This window comes from Rissa tridactyla, chromosome Z (genome assembly GCF_028500815.1).
Source record: "Rissa tridactyla isolate bRisTri1 chromosome Z, bRisTri1.patW.cur.20221130, whole genome shotgun sequence".
Classification (NCBI taxonomy): domain Eukaryota; kingdom Metazoa; phylum Chordata; class Aves; order Charadriiformes; family Laridae; genus Rissa; species Rissa tridactyla.
The window spans coordinates 76,192,307-76,206,923 of NC_071497.1; the positions used below are offsets into that span (position 1 = coordinate 76,192,307).

General features: G+C 42.4%; 1 protein-coding gene across 3 annotated transcripts in view; it reads right to left on the reverse strand.

The window, feature by feature from the left end:
* The window catches only part of UNC13B (unc-13 homolog B), a 216,458-nt gene that overhangs the window by 14,908 nt on the left and 186,933 nt on the right, over positions 1-14,617 (reverse strand). For 2 of the 3 annotated variants that reach the window (XM_054185789.1, XM_054185792.1), the window contains 4 exons: positions 13,328-13,416; positions 10,502-10,654; positions 8,517-8,640; positions 187-243 (listed from right to left, as the gene is read on the reverse strand). In XM_054185789.1, the coding sequence (XP_054041764.1) occupies positions 187-243; positions 8,517-8,640; positions 10,502-10,654; positions 13,328-13,416 (423 nt within the window). The remainder of the gene's footprint in view (positions 1-186; positions 244-8,516; positions 8,641-10,501; positions 10,655-13,327; positions 13,417-14,617) is intronic. The other variant, XM_054185791.1, reaches the window with a different exon arrangement.

Below are 14,617 nucleotides of genomic sequence, written 5' to 3' on the forward strand. Positions count from 1 at the left end.
AACAGGTAATTTAAACACAATACTAATGTCAGCAGAATGCATTTAAAAGCACATTTAATGCATTTAAAAGCATTTCTCTACAATTGCATTTAGCGACAAGCCACTGGAAGCACAAGACATGCTATGCACTAACACATTTCCACGCTTACACACATGGCCATTAACACAAGTCATGCAGAACAATACCTTCAATTTTGACAAGTGTCCCAGTTCCTTAGCAGCACTGAAAATCAACTGGGTGCCCTATGATTGCAAGAAGTTAGAAAAGAAAGGAAGGGGAAAAAAAGATTATAAACAAGCTTTGCATGTTTTTCCTTTGAGCAAGTTAAGTCAGTTCACAGCTAGAACTTCACACAACCACCTCAAGGCCAGTCACAGCAACTTGACTCCTTGGCAGTTTATTACCTAGTATAAAACCTGGCATTTCCGTGGATACCACATCAAGAGGTATTTCGGAGCACAATATTTTGCTAACTGGTTCACTCTTGCTTACAGCAGCCACCCATTTAAACAGGATATGCCTTCAAATGTCTAAATACACATGAAGACAGTGAAAGACTAGCCAAAGCAAAAGATCACACAACTGATGACAATCTCTCTATAGAAGCAGAGCCCAGTCAGTAGGGTGGGGGTAAGCATACACCAGATCAGAAACAAAACTGGATCTGAGCAGTTCTCGGGTGAGAGATCAGCAAACAAAGTCCAGTGAATACTACACCACAGCCTTTACATGTCAAAAGCTTGGCCAATGGCTCTTCTTCAGGTCCTGCCTGATGAACCTGATCTCCTTCTATGACAAGATGACCTCATTATTGGATGAGGGAAAGGCTGTGGACATTGTCTACCTAGACTTTCGAAAGGCATTTGACACTGTTCCCCATAGAATTCTTATGGAAAAACTGTCTGCTCATGGCCTGGATGAGCATACAATCTGCTGGATCAAGCACTGGCTGGATGGGTGGCCCCAAAGAGTGGTGGTCAATGGAGTTAAATCCAGCTGGCGGCCGGTCACAAGCGGTGTTCCTCAGGGCTCAGTGTTGGGACCATTTCTGTTTAACATCTTTATTGATGATCTTGATAAGGATATAGAGTGTATCATCAGCAAGTTTGCAGGTGACACCAAGTTAAGCGGGAGTGTTGATCTGCATAAGGATAGGGAGGCTCTACAGAGAGACTGGGAAAGATTGGACCAATGGGCCAACACTAATGGTATAAGCTTCAACAAGGTCAAGTGCCGGGTCCTGCACTTGGGCCACAACGACCCCATGCATCGCTACAGGCTTGGGGAAGCGTGGCTGGAGACCTGCCTGGCAGAAAAGGACCTGGGGGTTCTAATTGACAAGCAGCTGAGCATGAGCCAGCAGTGTGCCCAGGTGGCCAAAAGGGCCAATGGCATCCTGGCTTGTATTAGAAATAGTGACCAGCAGAAGGAGGGAAGTGATTATCCCCCTGTACTCAACACTGGTGAGGCCACACCTTGAGTACTGTGTCCAGTTTTGGGCACCTCAATACGAGAGAGATCTCGAGGTGCTGGAGTGAGTGCAGAGGAGGGCAACGAAGCTGGTGAAGGGCCTACAGAATAAATCTTATGAGGAGCGACTGAAGGAGCTGGGACTGTTTAGCTTGAGGAAGAGGAGGCTGAGGGGAGACCTCATCACTCTCTACAACTACTTGAAAGGCCATTGTAGAGAGGTTGGTGCTGGTCTCTTCTCACAGGTAATTAGCGATAAAACAAGTGGGAATGGCTTCAAGCTGCAGCAGGGTAGGTTTAGACCGGACATTAGGAAAAAATTCTTCACAGAAAGAGTGGTCAGACACTGGAATAGGCTGCCCAGGGAGGTGGTGGAGTCACCAACCCTGAATGTGTTTAAGACTCGTTTAGATGTGGTGTTGGGGGATATGGTGTAGGGGAGAACTTTATAGAGTGGGGTTGATGGTTGGACTCGATGATCCCAAGGGTCTTTTCCAACTTATATGATTCTATGATTCTATTCTTTCCCCATGGTGGCTTACTGATGTAAGCCACACATACTGATGGCTGTATGACCAATGAAGAAACAAAAAAGGGAAGATAAATCCCAATGACGGGATACCTTGCTTCAAGCCACTTAACACTCTAGTGTTAACATTCTACGTCCTCTCCAATGGTTAAAACAAAGACATTTTTTTCCTTTTCCTCACCACAGCATTTCTCTGTTGTGCAATATTCCTTTCTGCCTGGGGAGTTAAGTCCAAAATTTAATGAGAAAGCCAAAAGCAACCAAGACAATCCTTCAGTCTCTTCTCCCAGAGATGCTTTATGGGGTGTACTGGAATTTATTTTCTTCCACTTTGCTCCTTTTCATTCATCTGGTCTTGTCTTTTTCTTTAAAGAGAGTCACAATTGCCAGTTACTCCAGTTGGGGAAAAAAAAACCCAGCCTACTCTAATTCTGTGTATGAATTGTGCATCTATCATATAATGAAACTTTGCCCTCCACTTCAGCCCTCTTAGGCCGGTCAGATTTGGGCTTCAGAACCCAGCCTCTTCTCTAATTAAACCTCCCTTCTATTATCTCTCTCAGTAATGCCTTAGGTATGTCAGGAGATCTGCTCTCTCAAAGATGATCTTTGTCTCTCCTCTGTTGTAACTGATTATTAGGGGCTAGTGTTAAAAGTATGTGTAAATGTCACCACAGGTATCAGCTGAGAAGTTCCTGGGGGGATGTCCCAGATGAATGTCTGAAATAAGCTTCCAGGGACAGGCACTGGTGGGTGGCACTTTCCAGTAGGGACAGACCTGGGACAGGATGAAGCTCATCTTATTTGGAAACTGCTGCTTCCATGAGGACCACATTTCCCCAAAGGGCTCCAGTGAATCATAGAACGATTCTCCTTTCTACAGCTCTCCTTCTGTCTCCTTTACTACTTTTTCTCATCTCAACAGCCCTTCACCCTCTCACTTAACCACACCTGCCATGACCACTTCCCATCCCTGTCAAAATGCTACCCTCAAACTGTAACAAAGCAAGATCTAAAACCAGAATTATTATATTGCCCTTTGCCCCTGCCTATGCCACTCAGTCTGTTTTCTTTGCTGTCTTCTTTGGTATTTGTTTATTTGTGGCCTTTTAAGTCAGTACTGTGTGGAGCAGGAACTATTCCATACATGCATTTGCAGAGGAGACTCTGGGAACTGGGTTCTACTGCAAAGATCATTGCTGAAATAATTCTCTTTTTTCTAGGATTAGAGTTAATATCAGGCCCACTGATGGGTGCCCCTCAGCAAAGAAGTGCTGAAAGACCGAGACACCGGACACCCTCTGCCCATTACAACAGCAGTCAAAAAGTGTATTTTTAGATGAGATACCTTTTCTTTAGTTTTGCCAGCTTCAGAAATTTCTTCAAGCTGAAAGACTCTGTGACCTGAAATCACAGACAACTTCTTGATTTGCTCTATCCATAACTATCACCTAACCCTCACTGTTCCTCAGCCTTTTATGTTTGTTGAATACAAGTCAATAAAGCATGAACATCACTGACTTCATAGCTAAACAGAAGAACAAGAAATAATTGATTAAATTCACAAGTCTTGGAGGGGGGGAAAAGTGCAGATAAGGACAATGCATCCATAAAGGAAGGCTTCTGAACTGAGAGTGGGAGCTTTCCTTGCTGCCAGTATCCAATGGTTAATGTCAGAGTACAACTCTCTACACTGAAAGAGTACGAAATTCTCTGTGTTTCCAGTGAGCGAGGTTGAACATGACTGCACACCAGGAGCAACAAAGAGATTTCACTGTGGGCCACACCAAATAATCCACCAGGAGACACAGCTTCAGCCAGTGCTCTGGTATCCAACAGATGTGCCTGCTGTTCTGTACAATTAGTCACGAAGTTTGCTTGACTCATGGGTCTTAAAACTTAAGGTTTTCATGCCTGTTGACCAAGCAGAAAAAAAATTAACATTTTTATAACCTGAATTTTGAAAAAGTTAAGGGGGCAGTCTCAAAACACACTGATGTTAACATTTCTTGAGACAGTATTTTCAGCCTTCATTGGACACTTGTTTTATTTAATATAAATTTGGACAACAACATTAACCCACCTAGGCACGTAGTCTCCCTGCCGCAGGCTTCTAAGGAGGGCAGGTTGGTAACACTAAGCAATACCTAGTGACTTGATACGCTTCAAGGAACAAAGCTGCCCAGATAACTACTCCTCAGTTCCTCAACTCTTGCCCGCTAAGGAAATTCTCGTCAATCAGTGACAATCTCTGTCAATGTGTCTGCAAGGAGGTTATTTTACTGTTACAATGAGTTTGTCATCAATGCTGGCAACATCTCATGAAAATCGGGACAGCTCCTTCCTCTGCCAAATGGCATTCTTGTAAACAAGACGCTATACCTCCTCAAAAAAGTTATTTATTAATGGAAAACATAGCACAAAGCTCTATAGACAGCACTTATTCTATGTGTGCCTCTAGGGAATGAAAACAACTAAGCTTAAATATCAGGTAGTTTTGAGAAAAGCTGCCTACAACGGAACTGATTAAAACATCAAGGATGGAAGATGAGGAAAAATTAAGTCCTTATTATGAATTGTTTCTGACTAGCTCTGTGGCAAATGTAGCTAGAAAAGGGACAGATCTTACTGCTGGTTTTCCTGGTTCTTCCTATGAAATAATTTTAACTTCCTAAATTTTTGGAAACATGAAAGACATCTATAGTCCACCCCACAAAGATTTTGAATTCCTCGTTAATGGTCCGACTGTCTTTTTTCCCCGACTCAGTGAAAGCATTCAGAGAAAGATCCTCAGCTGACTCAAGTCTAATTGCTAGAAGCCAACCAAACTGCACTGATTTATGTTAGAAGCATCTCAAACTCTCACAGCTTAACTGTCCTACTGCTCAGCTGATGAAGTTAGGAAACAAAAGCCTACTGCAAGTCTTCTGAATTCCACTCCTTTTTTGGAAAACATATTATTACTCTGGCTTCTTTTTCTGAGACATACCAGTGCAAAGAAGTTTCATCTGGTATTGTACTTTCCTTTCCCACATTTTTTTTAATTCTTTCATTCAACAACAACAAGATGTGATCATTTGTTAGCAGCACTTATGTTCATTTATAAAAACTGTATCATCAGCCAATGTTTGCTACCACCCATTAAAAAATAGCACTATTTTTTAGCGTTGTGGTGTCTTAAATAGTGAGAAAATAGTCTTAAAAGTGAGGAAAAGGGAAAATAATTACCTGTCTGTACAGAGATCTGGGCACATGTGCAGTTCACAGACCATCATTTCATCCAAGGCTAAGAAAGCTTTTTCTCCTCATTACAGAGGAAGCCTTGGACTTTTTCACTCCTAGCTGGCACAAGGGAGAGGACTCATTTAAACTAACACAAGTTAAGAAAGGTGAAAGGTTTCAGAAAACCTCTTAAAGCTGCAATCTTCTCCACCACAGAATAGCTCTGGAGTGGTGCTGCTTGCAGATGGGCCTGAAGAACAGCCAGTTTGGAAGTCACGTGTAAAATCTGTCCGCAGCCTAAAGAAAATTTTGTTCTTACCCTGGACCACATTCTCATTTAGTGAAGAGAAGTCTGATGAGTAGAAAAAAGCACAGCAGGAGCAAGAACAAATGGAGCCTCACGTGAATGGCTGCAGTGTACCGTGTTAAATAAATAAGGGAGAGGCTCCAGAGGAATCATCTGTGTGTAAATTAAGCAAGTCTTCATTGACCTGACTAGTCACTGTTGGCATGCTATACTTTCGTCCTAAGCAGCGAGGGAGAAAGAAATGTATAACTAATCCTTTAATATCCCCAAGCGTTGTGCACTGAACCCCAAAAAAATAAGGATTTCCAGAGAGCTATGTTTGCATATCCACTCATCCAAGACGGAGAGCGTTTAATTAAATGTTGATCTTTAGTTAAAACTAGTGAGGTGTGAACTGCTCGGTGAGTTACTGGAGATCATGTTGCTACTAATTTCACAACCCACAGGCAGTCAATGCTCAGAGAGGTAGAAGCCGCTCATCTGAAAGCCGTTAAGGCACCCGCAGCTCAGGTCCATCACAGTGGGAAGCTGTAAAACAACCCCATCCCCATTGCATCCTTCATGGGCAGCGTCTGACTGCTTTCTCACCTGAGCCCCACCTGAGCTTTCTCACCTGAGCAGCAGAGAATGGAAGAGCAGAGCTCAGATTTTCCTTCCATACAGGCTGAGCTAATTTAAATGGAGTAGATCGGTCCAGCGAGCAACCAGCATTAAAGCACTGTACAGTGACAGGGTCACACAAGCAACAAGTGCGACACACTGCAGCGTGTCAGGAACCTTCTACCCGAGTATGCTTTCCATGACCACCATCAAAAACACTTTTGCACCTCTAGCAATTTTACAGAAAGGAGAGAAAATATTCCATAAAAGGGACTCTCTTCTACAATGAATATCCCCTGCTTCTTAAGGGCTGCAGAGTTTTAGGACGGTGATCCCCATCCAGTGGTCCTTCAAACACGGAGAGGCAGCACTAGAGCTTTCTATTGCTGAGGGTTGTGAGGAAAGTGAGTTACAGTGCCTGGGGCTATTTCTGAGTCTGATGTGCTTTTGAAAGAAAAAAAAAAAAGTGAAAGCAAAATTAGATAAGAGGTGCATGGCAGAGAAGTAGAATAGCAAAGAGGAAGTACTGCTTCTGCCCACACTGTCAACCCTGAGTTTTGCCTCGCCTTTCCCTGCCAGTCTTCATTACTAGGGATTATGAAAATCTGGTGGTGACGGAATAAATCGTTATGTCCCAGGGGACAGTGGAAGCAGCTCTTTGCCCCTGTAGCCCAACTAGCTTTGCCACGGGTTCCCTGCTCATGGACTTCAGACAAGGCCATTTTAATCACTTCGCTGTTCACAACCGCCTGTTCAACTCTTTTACAGTTTGGACTAGTTCAGCCTCCTCACTATGATACAATTGATTAGACAGCTAAAAATACAGCTATGAGTATTTTGCATTATCTCAGAAAACTGAGGATGTGCTTCATTACACAAAGAGAGCTTCTCAATTTGAAGCTGAAGCGATGGCAACAAGAAACTACTCAAAAGTGGCTTATAGCAACATCCTGCAGGTTGGAAGAATTGGCTGATCACACTTATTGCCTTCGTGATACAAGTACCAAATCACTCTCCTACTCCGCCTTTAAATTCGAAACTAGCAAGTGTAAAGCTCATGCAGCTCCTCCCTGGTTGTCTCCAAGGCTCTTGATCTCACTGCTTCCATTCTGAAGGGGTCACATTAATGCTGCTCTTACATGATGACTTTAGCACCTATCCCCAAAGACTCCTTTTTAAAGCAATTCAACTGAAGGAAATTTCATCCGCTTAAATGTTGGTAATTCTTTTTGTCCTTTATAAATTAAAAAGGAAGTCAGAAATGATTACTCCAAATCCAAGCTCAGAGCAAGCAAATTACACCTCACACTAATTTTATGCTTAGTAGGTATGACTGCACACTGTGTCTCAGCAGTTTTGTTTAAAGTTGTCTTCGTCAAAGCTAGAGACAAAGGCCATCCCTCTCACAGCAAGAAACACTTATTGCAAAATGCAGGTTTGCATCACTTCTCTAGACACTGCAACCCAAGAAGTCCACTCAAAATACGTAGGCAACAGCTGAATAGTGAAAACCACTATCATTCTACCCACTACTGGGAAGAAAACAAATCAGCATAAACTAGCCACAGACCACAAGTTTACTCCCAACACAGAGATGAAAAGAAGTTCTGGATTGTCTCCAAATAACAAGGTTATAGCCCAAACTTCACTCTGCCTCCAACTGAGTGTCATCCCCCAGAGCAGCTGGGCATGCGTGACTGACATTTAATCAGTTTCTGTGGTTTCTCAAAATTGGAGAAGTTGTTAATTGTCCATTGTTAAAAACACCACTACATTCATGACACACATTCATCCAGTATGTCCACACAGCTGAACAATTATATAAAAGACTGCCTTTGAACGCAAACTATCTGGACTTGCTTCCAACTTCCCAACATCAGAGACACAGAAATCATGCCAGCCCATACTGATGTTAAAGCCTTCTGGGGGGTAAAACAGGAGGTGGTGCCATTAAAAAGCAAGCCCAAATTAACTACATCTATACAGAGAGACACCTGACTAACAGATCACAGTAATTAGGCAAAAGTATTTACAGGTGTTTACAGGCCATGAAGACAACACTGACTGCCCAATAATCCCACATACGCAGCTCTCTTTAAAGGATTGCAAACCCCTGATTAACATGATTTGATATACTTGATGGCAACTCCTTTTGGATCATGGACTTTGAATTGTTTTTTTTCTAGAGTGTGCTCCATATCTTGCAACCCTATTATAAAGAGAGTTGCTCTCTTACTTTATTAGGTTACAGACATATTTTTCCATCCTCGAGCAGGCTATGTGCAGACAAATTTACCTGGACAGATGACTCACTAGGTCAAAGAGATGAGTTACACAGGCAATGGCAACACCTTCTGCTATGAGTCAGGAAGAAGAAAATGCCTTACCGTATGGTCTGTAAGAGGAGGCAGTACAATGAGCTTCTCCATGGTATTCATTACCACCCTCCAGAGCTCTTTCAACACGCGTTTCAACACCGTCTTTTCACACACAGTCGCAAACAGTGTCAGGCTGCAGGGAGAGAGCAAGAACTGAGTAAGTTCAAAGAATGCAATTTGCAAGGGAAAAAGGAGATGTGTAACAGGAGAACCAGTGCCCTACCCAAAGCAGTCTGTCATAATGATTGCTTTAAGGGTAAAAATCTTCCCTTTTCATAAAGTGCAGCCTTGGAGATTCAGCACTAAATACGTTTGGCCAAAATGGATTATTGACATTTCTGACCTCAACCATTTGTATTTATTGACCTAGGGATTACCAGAAGATATCACTAAGTTATGGTGGTCGGGAATTATCCAAATAAGAGCAGGTACCATTGATCTGGTTTCCTTTACGAAGATACTTCCTGATGTATCAAATTTACAGGGTAGATAAGAAAAAATTACAAACAAATGTAGAATAATAGGTTTTAAACTTCAAGGGGTTATTATAATGACTTTTGTTGAATACCTAAATTAATACTTCCCAGACTGCTACACAGAAATTCCTGCACAGCTTCTGATAGGTGCTGAAGTCCCTAAATCTATCTCTATAATCACCTTGAAGCAATTCTTGGACTCCTCTGTTATTTTGTTGCAATTGCATTCACTGCCAATCACCTACCATATGTTTATTCCCTTTTACAGAAAGAAGTTCTGCTTTATCTCCCTAGTCATTCCTCCTTTATTATTGTAGAGGCTACCAAAAGAAAGCCAAGAGATGTTAGATTCTTCTTCAAAATGATCGTTGGACTTTGGCATTTACTGATCACACTGGGAGAGCTACAAAGCAGGAACTATGCAGCCAGCGGCAGTGCACAGGTGACTCTTCTACGTTGTGTTACATTTTCTCGCAGACTCTCCCTTTTTTCCCCATGGCTGGTTAGACAGTAAATGAACAAAACCAAACAGGGACAAGAACGATGTGGGCAGGGTGCAGGAAGCATCAAAAAAGACTCTCCTTCCGTAAAGGAGATACGAAAATAATCCAGACTCAGATTATCATAATCAAAATTACTTGCTCCGCAGCTGGACAAAAAGCGCATAGCATACCAAGTCCCCAGTGATACAAAGGAAGGTGGTTTCTCAGGAATCGTGAAAGCATGCATGGAAAATGCTCAAATGAGAGGGCTCCTAGATGTAATGATTGCTGCAGAGAGTCACTTAGTACACGGTGACCCAAAGGAAAGATGGGACAATCAATACAAAGAGTAACAAAATAAATTACGTTTTAAACTCATAAAACTTCACATCTCTCACAGCATTTATTAGGAAAATTGCTCTCCACCTCTTACAAAACAAAGAACTGCTGTGCATCAGCAAGAAGTTTAACTTCTACAATGATTAAAAACTGGTTTTCTTTGTAGATCAAGGCTTAGCTGATGAGAATTATGAGCAGTTACCCACAAAAAGTCCCTGTACAGCTGAATCATGCTGCATGGTGTTAATGGCAGCAGTTAATTAAAGCAACAGACGAAGCTCATGTACATCACATAGTTCAGAAGCTTATTTTCTATTCAGAACAGCGCCACACGTGACTAGAACGTGCATGTTTAACATGACTGGGATAGTGAGTAGTATATGTGTCCGGTATATAACTATGGTTTGCAATGTGTGCTAATTGGCTACAGTACAATTTGTATAGGAAAAAAAATGTAGCTAGTAAATTTAGAATTTCAGCCTTTCCCACTACCTGATCAGCAGCGTGTTTTGCTGATTGCTATATTTCCCAGAGGGAGAAAGAAGAACAGAGGGTGTGCTTTGGCGTTGAATGAAGGCTGAAGAGATGATCTATGGCTTGAGAGGCAGATATGGGAAGAAAAGCCATTAATTCTTTCCCAATCCTGTTCCCAATCTGATGCACTGTATGCATAACGTACACTTGAACACTTGCTTACTTTCCGTCCAGGAAATCCATCAATGGCCTCAGGACATTATCTGCGTCTTGCGCAACCGTGTTTCTGGCATTAGCAGCAACGTTTCCTGTCCCTTTCACCTGACAGAGGATATCGGACATCTGCTTGACACACTCATCAATGCGAGTCTGGAAGCTGAACAGATAGGAGAGAGGCAAAACGAAGACTTATCAGTGGCAGAGATCTCGGCTTTAGTACATAAGTTAAATATTGCAAGGCTATTAACTATGCCCTCAATTACACACTCTTCCTTCCTGAGATTTGCTGTGCATTTCCTTTCTGCATTTGTCACCAAGGGCCGTCCTACCCACTTCCTTATGCCCATCGTCCACAGACAGCCTACTACCTCTGAACACAACCGGAGTTTGTTCATTCAGCTTGCAAAAAGAAACGATCCTTTCCTGATTTCAAGAAACACTGTTATTCTTAGCTTGAAGCACCCTGCTGTATCTTTGCTCTCTACACAGAGAGCGTTACACCGCAGAGACTGGGATATCGTATAGAGCAACGCCACAATGCATGCACAATTCTGAGCACCCAGGAGTCCATGGGCAGTAATGAGGTTATGACCCAACATGGGGTAAGTTTTTAACACATTAGAGACAGCCTGAAGGCAGGTTGAAACCAGTCCACTGCCATACAGCCCATGCTGTATCAAGGTGTCAGAATGGGATGTGGGGCTCAGCTGTGAAACCATCAGCGTCACTGTAATGAAGTGACACGCAAGCCATTACAGCACAGTTACTGTTCCATCTCTTACTGCTAAGAGAAAGTTCAAAATGAAATAATACAATGGTTAAAAATGATGAACAGATCAGCAGAGCTGTCAATGTATCAATTCAGTGAATAAATGAAAATGCTTTGACATTTAAAAGAACAGTTGCTAACAACAGGCGTTACAAGTGTCATTTAGCTATCCAGTAATGGTTTGAGACCAGGAAGAGGAGTCAGTGCTAGGAGCTGGGGTAAAGGTTTAAGAGCAGGAACACGGGTTTGGAAATCAGTATTATAGCTGCTTAAGTGGCCTGAACTGCTGTGTGAGCCGCCTAGGACATTTCTGAGTTGGGTGCTAGCATACAACACCTTTGCCCTGCGGCTCTCACCTTCCTTCTCCACCCCTTCGTCACCTCTTTCCTCTCCCACACTTCCACCTCCAGTCTCATGGTCCCTCTTGCTCTCTTCTAACCTGCCTCTCACTGGAGCAAATCCCGCAGGAATTCCCTCCGTCAATCCAACATCCTTCGAGAACAAAAGAGAAGCTAGCCTTATCCAGGCTTCTTTTCTCTATGATATCCTTTAAAGCAGAAAACGCTTCTGTGTCCAGACATAATCCCCTCTCAGCACAAAGGTGGCGAGGCTCTCTGGATGTGTGCTGCTTTCCCAGCAGGCGCAATTATCTCACACAGATGAAGAGAAGTTAAGATCTGCAGTGTGAGGTGTGCATAGTGGTGTGGGAGCAATGGTTTACAGACTCTGCACAGAATATTGTGGATATCTGCTTTACCTCCCACATTTACACCCTTTAGAAGATCCTGCTTATACAGTAAACTGCAGCTCTGCTTTTCATTCTCTGTTACTGTTAAGGAATGAGTGAAGCATCTGAGCTGCCTGACTGGCTAAATCTCTTGCTGGCACATCTCTCTCAAGCACTTCCTGGTAGGTATGCTGAAACTGAATAATCTCTTTAAACTGTATTTGCAAATGTCAAGATTGTACCTTAATTGTCTTGTAGCAGTGACACCACGGAGACAGGTTTCATACAAGAAAATTCACCCCCTAATTATGATTTCTCAGTCATCCTCCATCTAATTATGAACATTATCGATTCAATTCAGTTACAGTTTGAATCACTCCATTTCTTGCTATGGCATCCATTACTGGCAATGGGAATTCCTCACTTATCTCCCCACTTAGCTCTGCGTGCTGAAATCCAAATAGTCACTGACAAATCCCAACATACTTTTTTGGTCATAAGTACTGCAAACCTGTAGACTGTAGGAGGATAAGTTGGTAAAATTTGTTTTATTCCCCATGCCCATGTTTCATCTATACTCCAGTTCACGCCTGCATTAGTCCTGTTATAAAGCACAACATGAAATGAATGGGATTAACCATGACAAGTGGTTGTTTTTGAAGATCAGCTGGAAACCCTGCATTTCTAGATTTTGCTTAATTGACATCTTTTATGGTTCACTACAAAATTATTATGAAGTTGAGCACATTTTTATCCTCAGGTAAATGGTAACGTGATTTGCAATAAAACTTAATTGCCATCAATTACTCTGGCAATACTTTAAAGAGCTCCTCCCCTTGAAACATTAGAAAACACCATTCACTGCAACATTAGAACAAGTCAATCTCAAATTCTAAACCTGTTTCCTTCTTATTCCAATATGCATTTAACAATCAGAAATCATTCAGCTGTTTCATACGTTTAGAGCAGAAGGTTTAAACAAGAACATTGCTTCATAAACGCTAAGCTGGAAGCTGCTTTCTGAGCAATAAAGGAGCAGGCAATTCTGTTACTGACAGGCACTACTTAGAGAAAAAAAATCACTCTATGTAATTCAAAGACATTTCACAGTTGAGAGATCTCCATGTTACCTTTCTAAGCAGCGCAATACAGAAAAGAGAGACTTTTAAAAAATTTCTCACTTCTTCACATGGTCTCAGTATTTGAAAGACCATGAATTTATGACAAAAAGAAAAATATAATGCAGTTAACATGAGTTTCTCTTCTTAACCTGACTGAATGAGATTAGATAAAATAAAGGAATGCTTCAAGGACAGAGACCTCGTTATACTCACCTGTTACCAAACACTGCACTCAGCTCATCCAAAACATTGTTCAGCTTCACCTGGAGCTCTTTGAGATGGTCACTTGCTTCTGCATCCAACTGTGGACGAAAGAATAGCACTTAGCTTGAACCCAGAGGGCAGTCTGCTGTCCTTCACAGTGCTGCTCCTCACTGTTGAGGTTACTCTCAATAAGCAGGTGAACTATCACCACTGGACTCTGCCAGCTACGATGCTCTCCTCCACTGCCTGCTGCTGTTATAGAAGCTGTGAAATCATCAACAGATACTTGCCTAAACAGCAGCCAGTGGTTTCCCCAGGCTCCAATACCCTCTGACACCCTTCCTGATATTTGCAAAGTTGAGAAAGAAAGTGAATGTGAACTCCCTGTGGCCAACAGAGTAAGCAGGCTGAGAAATCACCAGGCACTGTGTACTACCTTGGGCTCACGGGTCATTTCACCCCTCTAAGTATAGAAGGAGACACAGCTTTTCAGACTGGATGTTATTTACTTGTGCATTTCTCCCTGCATGGTCTTGAAAGATGCTATTTCACCTTCTGCCCTGCTGTCAGTATTCAAACTGAAGACTGGACCCCAGCTATTTTGAAAGTCTGGCCACAATACCATGACAGGAACTGTTGTGCACTGATCACTTTTGGAAAGCATAATCTCAGCTGTGCATATTGAACAGAAGTAGCTCTACCCTCCCATGGTGCTAAACAGCTTTTTTTATACAACTGTTCAGAGGAGACTTCACAAACCAAACGGGAAAAGTGCCCCAAGCACTACGTGGATGCTGCTGACACCTTGGCACATTCTGTAAGAAAGTGCTTGCTCCATTATTATCAGCCCAAAGCCACCTGTTTTTACATTCAACAGTGCCCTGTATTCCAGCTGCAGTCATCCCTCCAGCCTCGAAAGAGACACTTCTGAGAAACCTACCTGTGTGTACACATAACAAAAGATGTTGAATGTATTGGCATCAGTTGCTATGAAAAAGTAACTTGTAGAATAGATTTGCTTTTGTATGCAGGCAGGCAAGCTGCTTGTAAAACAAAAACCTTCCTGAAAGGAAAATTTGGCATTCAGAGCTTCTGCCCTTACCTCTAAGGCAGAGTTATCTATTTACAAATGTAATGAGCCAGATGCCAGTACAGAGGTTAAAAATCAGTTCAGATTTTTTATGGTATATCCACACATGCAGCTATACAGGATTTGAACATCACAGGAGTTCCCACTTCTATATGCAGTGCTGAAGCCATCTTCATATTCCTCAGCATCTGTCAGAGAAAGCCAAGCCT